Source organism: Babylonia areolata, chromosome 1 (genome assembly GCF_041734735.1).
Source record: "Babylonia areolata isolate BAREFJ2019XMU chromosome 1, ASM4173473v1, whole genome shotgun sequence".
In the NCBI taxonomy this organism is placed as follows: domain Eukaryota; kingdom Metazoa; phylum Mollusca; class Gastropoda; order Neogastropoda; family Buccinidae; genus Babylonia; species Babylonia areolata.
Window position 1 is genome coordinate 79353674 of NC_134876.1, and position 14908 is coordinate 79368581.

Genomic DNA, 14908 nt, shown 5'->3' on the forward strand with positions numbered 1-14908 from the left:
GATTGATCTTTGGTGACTGAGCAATCTGTGTATATGATGATGTCCTCTTCTTTACTGTTTTCTTCTATGAGTAGCTTCACTTCCGCATCAGTTTTGCCCTCTGGCCATTCCGCACAATGTCTTCCTAGAGTGGGTGAAATGGCTGTGTTGAATAGATGGTTGAGGTTTTCGGGGTTTTTCTCCCATTCTTTTGTTTCTTTCAGGTCTTGTAGTCGGCATACTAGCTGGATTGTGTCTTCTGCTTGCCCCATCCATGATCTTCCTCGTCCTAGACGGCTGCCTTTTGGTTCTTTGACTGCGTCATGCAGTGGGTTTTGAGGGTTTTCTAATGCTTTGAAGTAGGTCTTAACCTGTTCTAACTTGTTTCTGGCCTGCACTGAAGGAAGGTCAAGCAGGTATCGCATGGTTTCTGTGGGCTTGTCTTTTGTTGTTCCAAGGATCAGCCTCATAGCTTCATTTTGAACTCTTTCTAATTTTAGGAGGTTGCTTTGAGATGGTGTTGTTAGCCCAAGTCCGTAGTCGATCACGCTGAGGACGTTAAGACACGAACTGCTGAATACACACTTTAAGAATGGTTTACTCTACCCAGACGTGTTTTTTCCCACCCACAACTGTCACTGGGGCCTCTGCCAACACTGCACCAATTCTTTGAGCTCCATCGACCGTTATTAACGCACAGAGTACAACCCCCAACACACAACAACACATCGGGACACACCAAGATATGTGTGGTGCACCAACATTAGCAGGACTTTATTAAAGAATTTTGTTGTGTCGGTAGACATTTCTCTGACTTAATCATGTACATTCACGTTTCTGCAAAAACGGATATTCGGGCTGAAGTATATTCCGTTTTCAACTGCTCCCCACAGGGTTTCCGGAAATAAACAGGCCTGGTCTTTCCTCACCGTGTGCACATGATCATCACCATAGTTCCGGCCCACCGTTTTCCTGCAGAACATGACAGTTGACAATTCTTTGACGCCTTGGGTTCTCCAAGGCCTATAAACGCTCGCACTGCGCATGATTGGGGCTCTGTTCCACTGACTAGCATTCACACACGTCATCGCATATAGTATTGCTGAAGAGAACAGAAACCCCCGCACTGCTGAACAGCAGATCGAACCTGCATAGTGGAGTTATGGCCTGGAGGTAACGCGTCCGCCTAGGAAGCGAGAGAATCTGAGCGCGCTGGTTCGAATCACGGCTCAGCCGCCGATATTTTTCTCCCCCTCCACTACACCTTGACTGGTGGTCTGGACGCCAGTCATTCGGATGAGACGGTAAACCGAGGTCCCGTGTGCAGCATGCACTTAGCGCACGTCAAAGAACCCACGGCAACAAAAGGGTTGTTCCTGCCAAAATTCTGTAGAAAAATCCACTTCGATAGGAAAAACAAATAAAATTGCACGCAGGAAAAAAAAAATGGGTGGCGCTGTAGTGTAGCGACGTGCTCTCCCTTGGGAGAGCAGCCCGAATTTGACACAGAGGAATCTGTTGTAATAAAAAGAAATACAAATACAGATACAAATAATTATTTGATTGGTTCTATTTACCGACCGGCCAACTGTCCATCGTTTTAGACTACCACTTCATGTTCTCATAAGATTATAAAGGACTGGGGTAAATACGTAACGGAAGGTGTTCAAACAGCAAACATATTACAGTGTCGATGAAGTAATGCAGCAGGAGAATTATATATCACGTTCGCTTTAAATATCCCCCCACCCCCCTCCCACTTTGTCCGAACGTCACTGGTATTCTCCATAATGTAACATCTTCGCATTAGTAATTGGCGCCCTGTACCCTTTGATGTGACGATGTCGGGAACTTTGCTGTCAAAGAACGGCAGTCTGCACGTCGACCACCACTCCACGGTCGTTGGCGACACAGCGCCACACCAAAACCCCCCCGGCCTGGTAGAAGGGGGTAGCCTGCTTATCAAAATGCAATTATGGAGTCGGATTACTTCTTATCGCTTTTCGCTTTCAGATCTGATATCCACCTCCGTCCCCCACCCGCCACTCCCTTGTCAACCACTGGTTTCAACCTCTTGGTGGGGGGGCTTCTTGCAAAGACCAAGCGCTCAGTATCACGTTTGGGTCACTTGTTTTCTCTTTTCTTTGCCCGGTGTGGCTGGGACTTTTTGCGCACGCAGTCACTGTACTCTTCTATTCACAGCTGGCTGCTGCAACGGAATTAAAGGCTATATCAGACAATGAAGTTGCTGCTGTTTATGAACTGTTCGTTCAATATCGTAATGCTGCGATACGCCGTGAGTGACCGCTCGGACTAACACGTCAAGATTACACGAGAGATACGACTGAATGAAACGTTGAAGAGGGTCTATGAGTTGATAACCACATTTGTTGTCCAGATTTCAGGAATAATCGTTCTCTCTCTCCCTCTCTCTCTCTCTCTCTCTCTCTCTCTCTCTCTCTCTCTCTCTCGCACGTGCACACACACACACACACACGCACACACAACACACACACATATATACACACGCACACACAAACACACACGCACAAACAAACAAAACACACATGCACGCACATACACACACACACATACACACACACAGCGCGCGCGCGCGCGCGCACACACACACACACACACACACACACACACACACACAGGGAGAGAGATAGAGAAAGAAAGAGTACAGGATAAGCGCCTTGTGTGCTGAATACGCAAGGATGTCTGACGGAATGTGTTTTGAGGGGGGGGGGGTGCGTTTTGTGTTTAATTTCTGGGTTATTTGTGTTGTTTGTTGGATGTTGGGGTGGTTTTGTTTTGTTGTTTCTTGGGGTTTTTTTGTATGTGTGTTTGGGTTGTTGTTGTTTTTTTGGGGGGTACGTGGGGAATGGGGGTGGGGGTGGTAGTTCGTCTTCGGGTAGAAAATATTATGAAATGTCTTGAATCGTGATGTATATTACACTTTCCTCACTGACAGTGACGATATGTCTGCGTGCAGGGGAGGTGAACGGGGAGGCCATGTTCATCTTCAACCTTTCCTCCGTTTCCGCCACAGAGCAAGTGATGCGCGCGCACGTGCACCTGTACAAACGGAAATCCACACACCGGAAACGACGCTCGCGCAGTCGTGTGGAAACAGAACTCGTGCTGTACGAGGTGTCCCCGCACTACCTGAGCCAGACCGGTTCCATCATCATGAGGTCGTCCGCCAAGGGCTGGCAGCTGTACGGGGCGACAGAGGCGGTCCTCAGCTGTCTGCTGGTCAACAGGGAGCAGCCACACCTCTTCGCTCTCAGCTTCAGGAGTGAGAAACCGAACGGGAAGATGAAACCTTTGGCCCTGAAGAAATTCGCCAGGCACCATTCGATGCCTTTCCTCATTCTCTACTCCAACGAGACAGAGAGCATCAACCTGGAAGAGTTGGACATTGTGGCTGAGCGGTTGAAGCGAAACGAGGACTCCGAACCAGAGGAAAGAAGGAAGAAGGATCAGCAAGAACCAGAAAACGTCGACAATGAAAGTGATGACGAAGCTGGAACCCCCGTCCCTGTTGATGGCACTGGTGATGACAAGGTCAGCGGTCAGGATGGCTTTGATGAACAGCAAATTCTGGACATGTTTCGTGGCTTTGGTCGAAAACACCACAGCGGAAAACAGCACAAATCTAACAAAAAGACAGGTGTTCATATCAAAAAACACAGTACAAGCACATTGAAAAAAGACGATTACATCGCCCATGTGAAAATCACCGCGCAAAAATCCAAGAAGTTAGACAAAACGGCAATGAAAGTAAACAAAACGCCGACAAGAGAAAAGTCGACGCTTACAGACAGTGAACCACAGTCTTCCAGTAACAGGAAGAAACGCTCCATATTGACGAACGAGATCCCAGAGGACCCCGCAGACTACTCCAAATTCCACTACCGCTTCAACCTACCTCAGACACACCCAGGCATGCTGACCGCCAGAAAGGAGTACCGACACAGGCTGGAGCAGAGCCGGGTCATTCCTTACCCAATGGAGCGCACCGAAGCCAAGAAGAAAAGTCAGCGGCGGAGACGGAAACACAGGAAGCGGAAGAACCGCCGGCGGAACAGGAAGGGCAGACGTCGCGTGTTGCTGCCCGAGACGTGGGAGGATTACCATGACAACCTGGCCACGCCGGACAACAACCCCGGGCAGGTGTGCTCGCGGCACCGCCTGGTGGTGGATTTTGCCGATATTGGCTGGGGTGACTGGATTATCTCTCCCAAGTCTTTCGAAGCCCATTACTGTTCCGGCACTTGTCCCTTTCCGCTGACAAAGGTAAGGGGTATGGACCGGGTAGTCTTTTCACTGCCTCCGTCCGTCCGTCCGTCTGTCTGTCTGTCTCTGCCTCTCTCTCTCCCTCTCTCTCTCTCTCTCTCTCTGGGTGGGGAGGTCAGGGGGAGAGTCAATGTTTTACTTTATGATGTTAAATCGAATGAGCAAGCTGTGTGTGTATGTGTGTGTGTGTGTGTGTGTGTGTGTGTGTGTGTGTGTGTATGTGTGTGTGTGCTTTATTGAGTACCCACAGGTGTTTGTGTGTGCATCATCATTGTAAGTGCACAAGGGTGTGTGTGTGGGGGGGGGGGGGTGCGGGGGCGTTAAGAGAGGGAGGTGACGTGTTTGACGTGATAATTCTGAATGGAGACCACCCTCACGCCCAGCGGTCTCGAAAGCCGGAAACTCGCCCTCACAATTTTTTTCCGATTATAATTCAAGTTTTCCACACATATAAACATTTAAAACGCCACACAAATAAACACACAGGCACCAGATCTTCGAAGGAACATTCAACGTCTCGTGTTTCGCCTGCCAACAGTTTAATGCCTGTCGTAAAATGTAGTTGACAAGTTGGTTTCCCCGTCACACCCTGGCCATGAATGAAGGTGTTTAGGGTGAGCGAGTTTCTTCTTCTTCTGCTTCTTCTTCTTCTTCTATACAATCCGCGCCGTAGGAACATCAAGGCCCCCTATGTTTCTGGCTTCATGTCAGAAGTAGTATCTCATGCATTATATTGTCTGTGCAGGTGCGCTATGAAGATGATCCCTGGGAGATTGCAAGGAAACCTATTAAAAGGTCCTGATCCACCTTAAACCCTCTGTCTTCACACGGCTTATAGGCTTGAAGTCTGGCCACACATCAGATCCCTTTACCACAAGAAGTTGGCTAGGTTGTTTTGTTTTTTGTTTTAAAAAATAGAAAGACGGGAAGGGGGGAGAGAAAGATAAAGGAAAACCATTCTACAATCATCCGATACTGAAAACATGTCGCAAACACCCGTACGCTTCATTTCTTCATAAGTTACATTAAAGCTTGTTTGCAAACACCAAGAGAAGAAAGACCAAAGTAACTGGTATATATTTCTATTCATTGATCGGTTCTGCACCCTCTTACCTTTCTGACCGAGAAAAAATTTACATACCACCCCGCCCTGGCCTGTGTTCTTCGTCTGACACACACACATGTTTGAAATTCTGCGTTGCAGACACGTCCTTTGGATTCCGAACATGTGCACGCTGTTGTCCTAATTCGTGCCACATGTATTGTTGAAAGCACTCAGAGCCGCAAGGTAAGCGCGTATAAAGGATTTTTTTCACACAACATAATGACAGAACATTGTTATATTCTACGATTAATCGGAAACAGTTTAGGCTGTAATAGATCAGTACAACTAATGTTGTTTTGATGTTAATTCCCAGTCATTGAAAAAGATTGTTATTTGCACAACTGACCGTTGGTGACATAAAGAAAACCATGTTGAAAATAAAATGAAATAAAACGATTTACAAATCAATGTTTAAAACTGTGTCTTTTTTAATTCTTTTTTTTTTTAACTATTTTTCGAACTGTCAAAAACTGAGGGGGAAAAAACAAACAAAAAACAGCTGATATATGCTGCTCACGAACTTCGAAGGCATTCAGATGTATTGCAAGTCTGGTTTTTTCACTGCATGTTAGGTTATACTTTTGATTGTGATTATTTGTGTTTGGCACATTCTTGCTACAACTCTGAATTCAACCGATTTACCTTGTCACTTTGGTAGCTGGCTGTGCTCCATATCGGGAATGGGATGATGCATGCTGCGTGTGTTTATTTTTCGGTAATCCATCGAATGCTGGGCTGCCTTGAGGTCACGGGGCCTTCAGTGCATATTTGATCCCCTGCACGCGTTCAAATACAAAGGGGGTTTAAGGCACCCGTCGGTTTGCACGTATCTGACCTGAGTGATCGCGAACTGGGGCATGTGATGAGTGACACCCCCATTTTAACCGCATCACAAACAGCGTATTGCATTTCCGCCTTCCTTTGTCGTGATCCAGGTCTTTGTTTCTCGGTTATAACTTGTGCACTCGTGGGATCATAAAGTGTTTCAACTGCTTGAGGCTGGAGATAATTGTAGTTCAGTCTAGCATCGTGATATGCGTCTTATGAACTCATGCTTTGTTATTTACGTATTCTTAAGCTTGTTTCTCTGTCTGTCTGCCTGAAGGATCCATGACATCTAATTTCTTAGGTGTACACTAACTACACCAAAGCACGACTTCAGGTACAATACTGTCACCACACTGGAACAGTAACGGCTTTGGTTTGGTCTGGATTGTCCTTAGTCTTCTCCACGTATTCTTGTGAGAGTGCGTGTTGATGTTTCGTTTGCTTTTTCTTTTTTTGCTTGTTTGTTTGTAGAGTTTTGCGTTCGAAGGTAACTTTACATCAGTTGAAGTTCCTAATGTTTTCATTTTGCACTTGGACTTAATGTGATTTAACTGTGGTTTTGAACTTGCTCGTGAGATAATTACCAATACTGTGCTGTAATCGCCTGTAATGTGTTAAAAACAAAACGCTTTTTCAAAAATTCCTATTCGAGTTGAAAATGATACAAACGAAATCAACAACATACGTACCTGTTGCACACATTTAGTAGCGGGGAGAGGAAGGGGTATTGTTGGCGGGGTACTTTATGGTTAACGGGGTTTTTGTTGTTGTTTGTTTTTTGTGTGTGTTTTTTTGTTGTTGTTGTTTGTTTGTTTTTTCTTGTTTTCATAGTCTTAGATCTGTAGGTGTCATGGTCGGCTGACCTACAGAGACAATGACTATGACGATCTCTCTCTCTCTCTCTCTCCTTGCGTCTTTCTACCTCGACACACACACACACACACACACACACACACATACATACATACACTCAGTCACCTCTTCTTTACCTGTCATTCTCATCGCACTTAGGGACGTGCGTTTGTGCACTTGTGTAAATCAGCGTGCGACAGGAGTACCTACTTTATGCGGAGAGGGTCCGTCTTATCTAGATATCAAAGAACACGGACCTATGCCAAGACAATAAACAATTTACCAAATCTTTTTGTGCGTGCCAGACCGACAGACCCCCGCATTCCACGCCAAGTGTTCAAAATTCCTCAGATACAAATCAGTACGTGTTTGCTGATCATTAGCCCCGGCACTACGCAAACTCAAAATAGGGCCCCGGCGTTCACTCTCCAGTTACCCAGTGTTTATACCCTTCATTGTTATCGTTACCATCAGTCATACACGTCTGACTTTCGCCTTTTATTGGCGGATTAGGCAGCAGAAGCCGCGGTGCTTTTCGTGACAAATTAACCATTGCTCTGACCGCCTTGAGAACGAGGATAGCCGCCACGGCTGGGGAACGTTTCCGCTTGGCTTGTTTCCGTATCCGGTCTTAGCAGGGCGTTCTTTTGATGTGTGTGTCTGTGTAGTTTAAACCTCTCGACGGCGATTCACCGCGAGTCTAACCTTTTGATGGACAGAACGATTGCCATTACCCTGGCCACGTGTTCGTCAGTGTGTGTGTGTGTGTGTTGTTGTTGTTGTTCATGTTGTTGTCGTTGTTGTTTGTGTTTCTGTGTAGTCAAAATCAAGCAAAGCAGCGAAGGAAAGAGACGAGACCTAAATATGTTGTTGTTGCTTTTGTGTTATTTTTTTTTGTTTGTGGGGTTTTTGTTTGGGGTGGGGGGAGGTCATAAAAATGTTTTATTTCGGAGCCAAAACCCTTGTCAGTCTATAAATGAATGAATGAATGAATGATACGGATACCTGAAGAGCAGCCTGTCCTCGATCGGAGACGAAGCTCTCAGCTCATTCCATAAAACTTATCATCAATGTCGGACCAAAAAACCTCCACTCATAATAATGTCATTTTTCATTGTTTTGTTCCATGATGTGGTGTGTATTGATTGTATCGTCCTACCTGCCGGAGACGAGTAGATAAACCAGGCCATGACTTACTGTGACTTGTCATGCAGATGCTTGATATGATTGATAGCAACTGCCCATGCCCTCGTTCTCCTCTCTCTCTCTCTCTCTCTCTCTCTCTCTCTCTCTCTTTCTCTCTCTCTCTTGGAGGGGGGGGGGGTTTGATCTTTTTCCTTCATGATATGATGTTTGTATCATGATTATGTAGATGTGCATGTTTAAATGTGAATGTGAATGTCATGTCTTTATTTCTTCATCTCTTTGCTACTTTGTGGATGTTTTGATTCATTTTCATTTTCCATTTGCCCTGAGGGCTGGATGAAAAAAAGCACATGTATGCTTATTCCACTTCCCTCAATAAAAAAAAAAAACTTCGTTCGTTCGTTCGTTCTCTCTCTCTCTCTCTCTCTCTCTCTCTCTCTCTCTCTCTCTGTCATTTCCTCTCTCTCTCTTTCTCTCTTTCTGCCATTTCCTCTCTCTCTCTCTCTCTCTCTCTCTCTCTCTCTCTGTGCCATTTCCTCTCTCTCTCTCTCTGCCATTTCCTCTGTGTGTGTGTGTGTGTGTGTGTGTGTCTGTCTGTCTGTCTGTCTGTCTGTCTGTCACTCTCTCTCCCTCTGTCTCTCTGTCTGTCTATCACACTATCTCTCTCTCTCCCTCCGTCTGTCTCTCTCTGTGTGTCTGTCTCTGTGTGTCTCTCTTTTTTCTCTCCCTCTTTTTCTCTCTCTGTCTCTCTCTCTCCCTCTTTCCATCTGATTGTCTGTCTGTCTGTCTCTGTCTCTGTGTGTCTGTCTGCCTGTCTGTCTCTCTCTCTCTTTCTCGCCTCCCCCCCCCCCTCCCCCCTCCCCCCTTCCCCCCCCCCCCTCCCCCCACTCCCGATCCCGAAGCAGGGACTGTATAATTCTGCTGGACAAGAACCCACTCTCGTTCACAAACAAGCCTTTCTCAATCTGTCACAAAACAGACACCTCCTTCGTTCTCTTCAGCGACTAGGTGGGACAGAAAGAGTTAATGGAAATTGTTTAGATAGTTGATATATAGATAATTCATGGTAATAGTTACACAGAAGCTAGAAGTGTAACTGATCGACTGCATGAAAGCGTAAAAAGAGCGTGGTGCCCGCATGTATTGTTTTTCATGTGAAAAGTGTGTGCGCCTGTGCGCGCGAAATGTGGTGTAAAAGAGAGAGAGTGGGGGCTGAAAGAATGATGCAATAGCTTTTAATATCGTTGTTATTATTTTTTACATTTTAAGTATACATAACCAGTGGTCTCCAGCGTGGATTTCAGCGCCGTGTGGCCGTTCTTTCCTGACCTGTTCAGCAATTTGTCAGTCAACTGGGCCAGTGAGGTCCCCCGCTGAACAACGTATTGACAGTGTAATCAGTGCACTAATGCACCTTTTATCGCTGTATCAAATAGTTGTTTGCCAACTTGGCAGCCATGCAAGTCACGGGGGGTTTGGGAGGGCGTGTGTGTGGGGGGGGGGAGGATCAGAGGAAGGGAGGAGATGAAGGAGGGTGGAGGTTTGAGACGGGGGGATGAGGGGGGGGGTGGAAGGGAAAGAGGGTGGAATGGGGATGGGGCTGAGGGAGGTGGTGGTGGGTGGGTGGGAAAGTGAGGGTTTGTCAGCCACGGCTTAAAGAAGTTGACAGGCAGCAGCCGACAGTCCCGGGGTCTTAATGACGAGGACACAAAGCACAGGATTAAAGAAAGGGAGGGAGGGGGTGGGTGAGAAGTGCGGGAAGGGGTTGGGAAGGGCGTGGGGGGGAGGGGGAGAGGATTGTTCGCAACCAGGCAGCCATATGAGCATGCAAGCCCATTCATCCAGCGGAAACGAAGACAGACAGACAAAGTCGAGGCCGCTGTCGGCGAATGTAGGTCGACATTTCACGTCTCGTGTGCTTTTTGAGAATGCTTGATGAGTCAAAAAAATAACAGCCTTCTTTCTCTCTGTGTCTGTCTCTCGATCTGTCTGTCTATCTGTCTCTCCCTCTCTCTCTCTCTCTCTCTCTCTCTCTCTCTGTCACACACACACACACACACACACACACACACACACACACACACACACACACACACTTTCTCTCAAGCAAACAACCTGTTCAGATGTATCCGCTCTCTTTTTCATTCTCTTCCTGCTTCATCTTTGTCCGTACCCCAGTAACCGACAATTCGTCGACGTTGCATTATTATACATAATAACATGTGCTTTATGCCACATCTGTCAGGCTGCGTTTTGTCATATATTATGCGCGCTGCATGCACACATACTCACACACGCACTCACACTGACACGCACGCACACATACACAAACGCGCACTGCACGCATGTACACACGCACAAAAATACGTGAAATGGGCGAGTTGTGAAAGAATATCAGCAGTGTCACTGCCTTTTTTCTGATTCTTGGTTAGCTCTTTCTCTCTCGAATGCGCGCGCGTCTGTGTGTGTGTATGTGTGTGTGTGAGTGTGTGTGTGTGTGTGTGACTGTGACCCAAACTGGCTACATTTCACTTCCGAGTCCCAGAGATTCAAACAGGTGCCCACAAACGTGAGGGTTAGAAGCACTGTTTCATTCAAAAGGCGGAGGAGTCATAAGGACTAATTTGTTGCAATGACTTGACATGGTTTCAGCAGCTCTGTGGAGGGAAGGAAAAGAGTACACAAAGAAACTAAATACCCAGAGCACAGGAACTTCATGAAAGCAGCATGTTTTAAAAAAGATAATAAAAAAGGCGAAAGGTCTCCATAGCTTTTTACAGCTATCAGGGCAGTGAGTTCTTTCCCACTGTCTGGATGTTGCTTCCTGTTCACTACCTGTGAACGCCTCCACGCAGAACCGCAAAAATAAGTGTATTTAAAAATACTAATCAGAGGTTCTGTTCACAGGTGAGATGAGTTGTGCACTCTTTGATCAGCTACCCTCCCTCTTTGCTCGCTCGCCCTATTCCCCATGTCTGCTTCCACTCTGTCTTGTGATGCCGAAATATGTTGATTCCTGCAGGCTCCCCGGCTCAAAGGCAGTCTGACAGCCAATTTGTTATCCACGTTTGACACTTTTGGAGGACTAGATAAATGCATATTCCTAATATCTTCGTGATAATCATACTATTTCAAGCGCTTGACTTCAAAAACGCTTCTGAGCATCATGTGAACTGAATGCGTTTAGTTCATTTCGGCAAGTGTTGCGTTCGGTTGGTGCGTGCAAAGATGAGCACTGATTTCTTGTGTTTCTTTTTCAACTTTACGGCGTTCGGTGAATAAATGTGGCTATCAGCCCAAACCATGCGCAGGTCTTAGGGAACTTTACGAGTTTCCATCAAAGCAAGATTTCAAACTGCCGCTCTTTCTGATGGTAGTACCACCAGCCGTGTATGGACAGCGTCCAATCAGATGTAGCAGCCAAACCAAACAGAACTGTTGTGTCTACCAGATTCCTCCCCCTTTCCACACAGTCACTCAAACCAAACAAACTCCGCCAATCTCCATGCTGGCGGCTTCCGTGCCTGTACACCGATGACAGTTATTGACCGAGAGGGACATGAAGGGTTGGGTTCCCCCCCCCCACCCCCAGCCCCCCCACCCCCAGATTACCAACTTCGCACTGAAAGAACAGAAATCGCATCTAATTTTATTATTGCGAAAATTCATACACCCGAATTTCGCACGAACTTCGCTGAGAAACGTTTCTTTAGGATGTGGGAGCGAAACGTTTGACATCGCATGCGAATCTCACCCAGTCTTTGGGCAGGTCTCTTTTCTGTTGAGGCTATTTGATGAGAACCACACACACACTCACACACACACACACACACACACACTCTCTCTCTCTCTCTCTCTCTCTCTCTCTCTCTCTCTCTCTCACACACACACACACACACACACACACACACACACACTCTCTCTCTCTCTCTCTCTCTCTCTCTCACACACACACACACACACACACACACACACACACCACCACCACCACCACCACCACCACCATTATTTCTACCAAGTCCATTACTTGAGCACACTGCTCCCTTGTTAGTCGGATGTTTTTCTTGATGAGATCTCCATCAAAACCAAGCTCAGTGATCAGGTTATTGTAAGCACGCTGCTGCTGACTGAGCTTCATAATGTTGTTCATTCAAATTCTGTTCTGCCTCTTTGCTCCACAACTCTTTTTTTCGTGGCAACAGGGCTGTGTTCAAATTCTCTCGTTTTTCTCTTTCAAACTGCTACGCTAGATATGGTCAAGCAGAGCCTTTGAGCTAAACCGCTTGTTCACACAGCATTGATGGACAGTTTATCTTCTTCTTCTTCTTCTTCTTCTTCTTCTTCTGCGTTCGTGGGCTGCAACTCCCACGTTCACTCGTATGCACACGAGTGGGCTTTTACGTGTATGACCTTTTTTACCCCGCCATGTAGGCAGCCATACTCCGTTTTCGGGGGTGGACAGTTTATCAAGAATGAAGAAAGTCTCCGATGATACACGCACAAGCCCATCTTTTCCCTCGTATTATATGCACCTGAAAGCAGAGGCGAATTATGGATTTTGAAAAACCCACAACTTCGTGACGCAATGTCCTCAAAACACAACACCGCGAAGCGCTGGACTGCAGGTCGCTCAGAGAAACGCGTGTCATAACCTACGTTCAATCAAATCAAGATGGTTCTGATTAAATGAATTGTCCCGCTTCGGAGAACACACACACACACACACACACACACACACACACACACAAGCAGCCACCTACACTCCCCCTTAACCCCCCCACCCCCCCACCCCCCACCCACACACACACACACACACACACACACACGAAAGCTGCCGGCAGAACATAAAGATGTTAAACTTGTCGCTTTAGAACAGCTCAGACCGATGAAGAGAACAGCCCGGTGTTAGATTTATATTACACGCTGTTGTTTGAGCGATTGGTTGTTGTGTAAAGATTTGTTGTCGTTGTCGTGTTTGTTTGTTTTACATTTCTTAATGCAGTGGGTGAAGGGGATGGTGTGGGTGAGAGAGGGAGTGGGGGGGGGGGAAGAAAAAGAAGAGACGTTGTTTCAAGAGGTAGAGAAAAGTGTAACAAGCACCTGAGCTGTTTCAGTAATTTGACCAGATTCCAACAGTTTATTGCCAGATTGTGGTTTCTCTGCTGTCGAAGATTCTCGTGATGAACTGCGAAACAAAAATCAGTACGCTAACTGCACATACGAAATTCCATTGAGGATGTCGTACGCACTGAAGCTTTTAGAAGACTGGGGATTAACAACACTTGTTTTTCTGTTTGTTTGTTTTCTTTTTGTGTTCTTTCCCCCCCTCAAGCACTTCAGGTAAACAGGTCAGTGGGTACGTTCTGCCCGGCGTGACGTCTCTGTGACATTGACCACAGTATGTTTTCGGTCTGTCGGCACTGCGCAAGCCGGTAATGACAGAGCTTTGGGGCGACAGGCGGAGCCAGAACACACAAGACGGACACTTCTTGATCTCAGGCTGCCGTGTTTCTGATCGTCCACACTTTCACGCTTCTGCGGTCTGGTAAGGGGGAGGAATGACATCACAGGGTGGGAGAGGCTCGGGTTTTCACACCACGTTAAATGGAAAGGTGTTAAGAGGAGGGTCAGGAATGAGTGGGGGGGATGGGGGGGGGGGGTGCTATAAATAGCAGAACCCTTTACACACACACACACACACACACACACACACACACAACTGAATGAATGTGTGTACTCTTCTGTTCGTTTGACCACAACATGTGTGGTTTGCGGTTTGTGCCTGACTGCCGGGTACACAGTAAGAACAAACAATAATATGCGTGTGTGGTTATGAAATGAACACATCTTTAAGACAGTGCACATCCAAGGAGGGACCACACACTGCAGTAACTGTATTGTTTCCTTTCGAAACGAATAATCCTAAAATAAAAAAAAAAGATTTGTTCATGTTTACCTAGCCATGGTTCGTTTTTGGTTTTGTTTGTTTGGTTTTTGTGTGTGTTTTTTTCTCCCAGAATGAAAGTTAAATTGCTATCAGTTTTGTTTTTGTTGTTTTCTGTAGTTGTGTTTATTTGTTGTTGTTGTTTCTTGGGGTTTTTTGTTGTTGTTTTTAAGAAATGCCATGAACTATAAGCGTGCGTGTGAGTCTACAGTTATTGATGCAGTCCATTCCCAAATTCACCACTCTCCTCTACTTTCATAGACAAATTTAGCAGGAGAATGGTAGATGTAACTATGAGGGTGAAAGTCAGTCTCCAGTTATTGATACAGTTCATTCTCTCTACTCTCCTCTGCTTCCGTAGGCGTGTTTGAATTTGGCAGGAAAATGGTGGACGTGGCTTTGTCTCTGCCTGCAAACCCCTTTCGCCACAGTTACACATGTGCAGTCAGCTTCCTCCGAAAGCGAAAGAACAAAGTCGTGTATCCAGCAAGCTTTCAAATATGGGCAAAGAAAATAAAAACCAGTCTTGTGTGTGTGTGTGTGCGTGTGATAGAGCCAGTTCTGTGTGTGTGTGCGTGTGTGTGTGTGAGAGAGAGACAGACAGACAGACAGACAGACAGACTGAGACAGAGATAGAGACAGAGAGACACAGAGAGAGAACGAACGAACCTATTCGTGGAGTATCCTGGAGGATGAAAAAAGAAAACACTCAGCTGAAACAAAACACTGGTACCTTCACGAGTTTCGTG

At 46.3% G+C, this 14908-nt stretch overlaps 1 protein-coding gene across 1 annotated transcript in view; it reads left to right on the plus strand.

Annotated features, from left to right (window-relative positions):
• The window catches only part of LOC143293693 (uncharacterized), a 79711-nt gene that overhangs the window by 41036 nt on the left and 23767 nt on the right, over nt 1–14908 (plus strand). Inside the window, exon 2 of the mRNA XM_076604868.1 lies at nt 2978–4284. Within this exon, the coding sequence (XP_076460983.1) occupies nt 2978–4284 (1307 nt within the window). The remainder of the gene's footprint in view (nt 1–2977; nt 4285–14908) is intronic.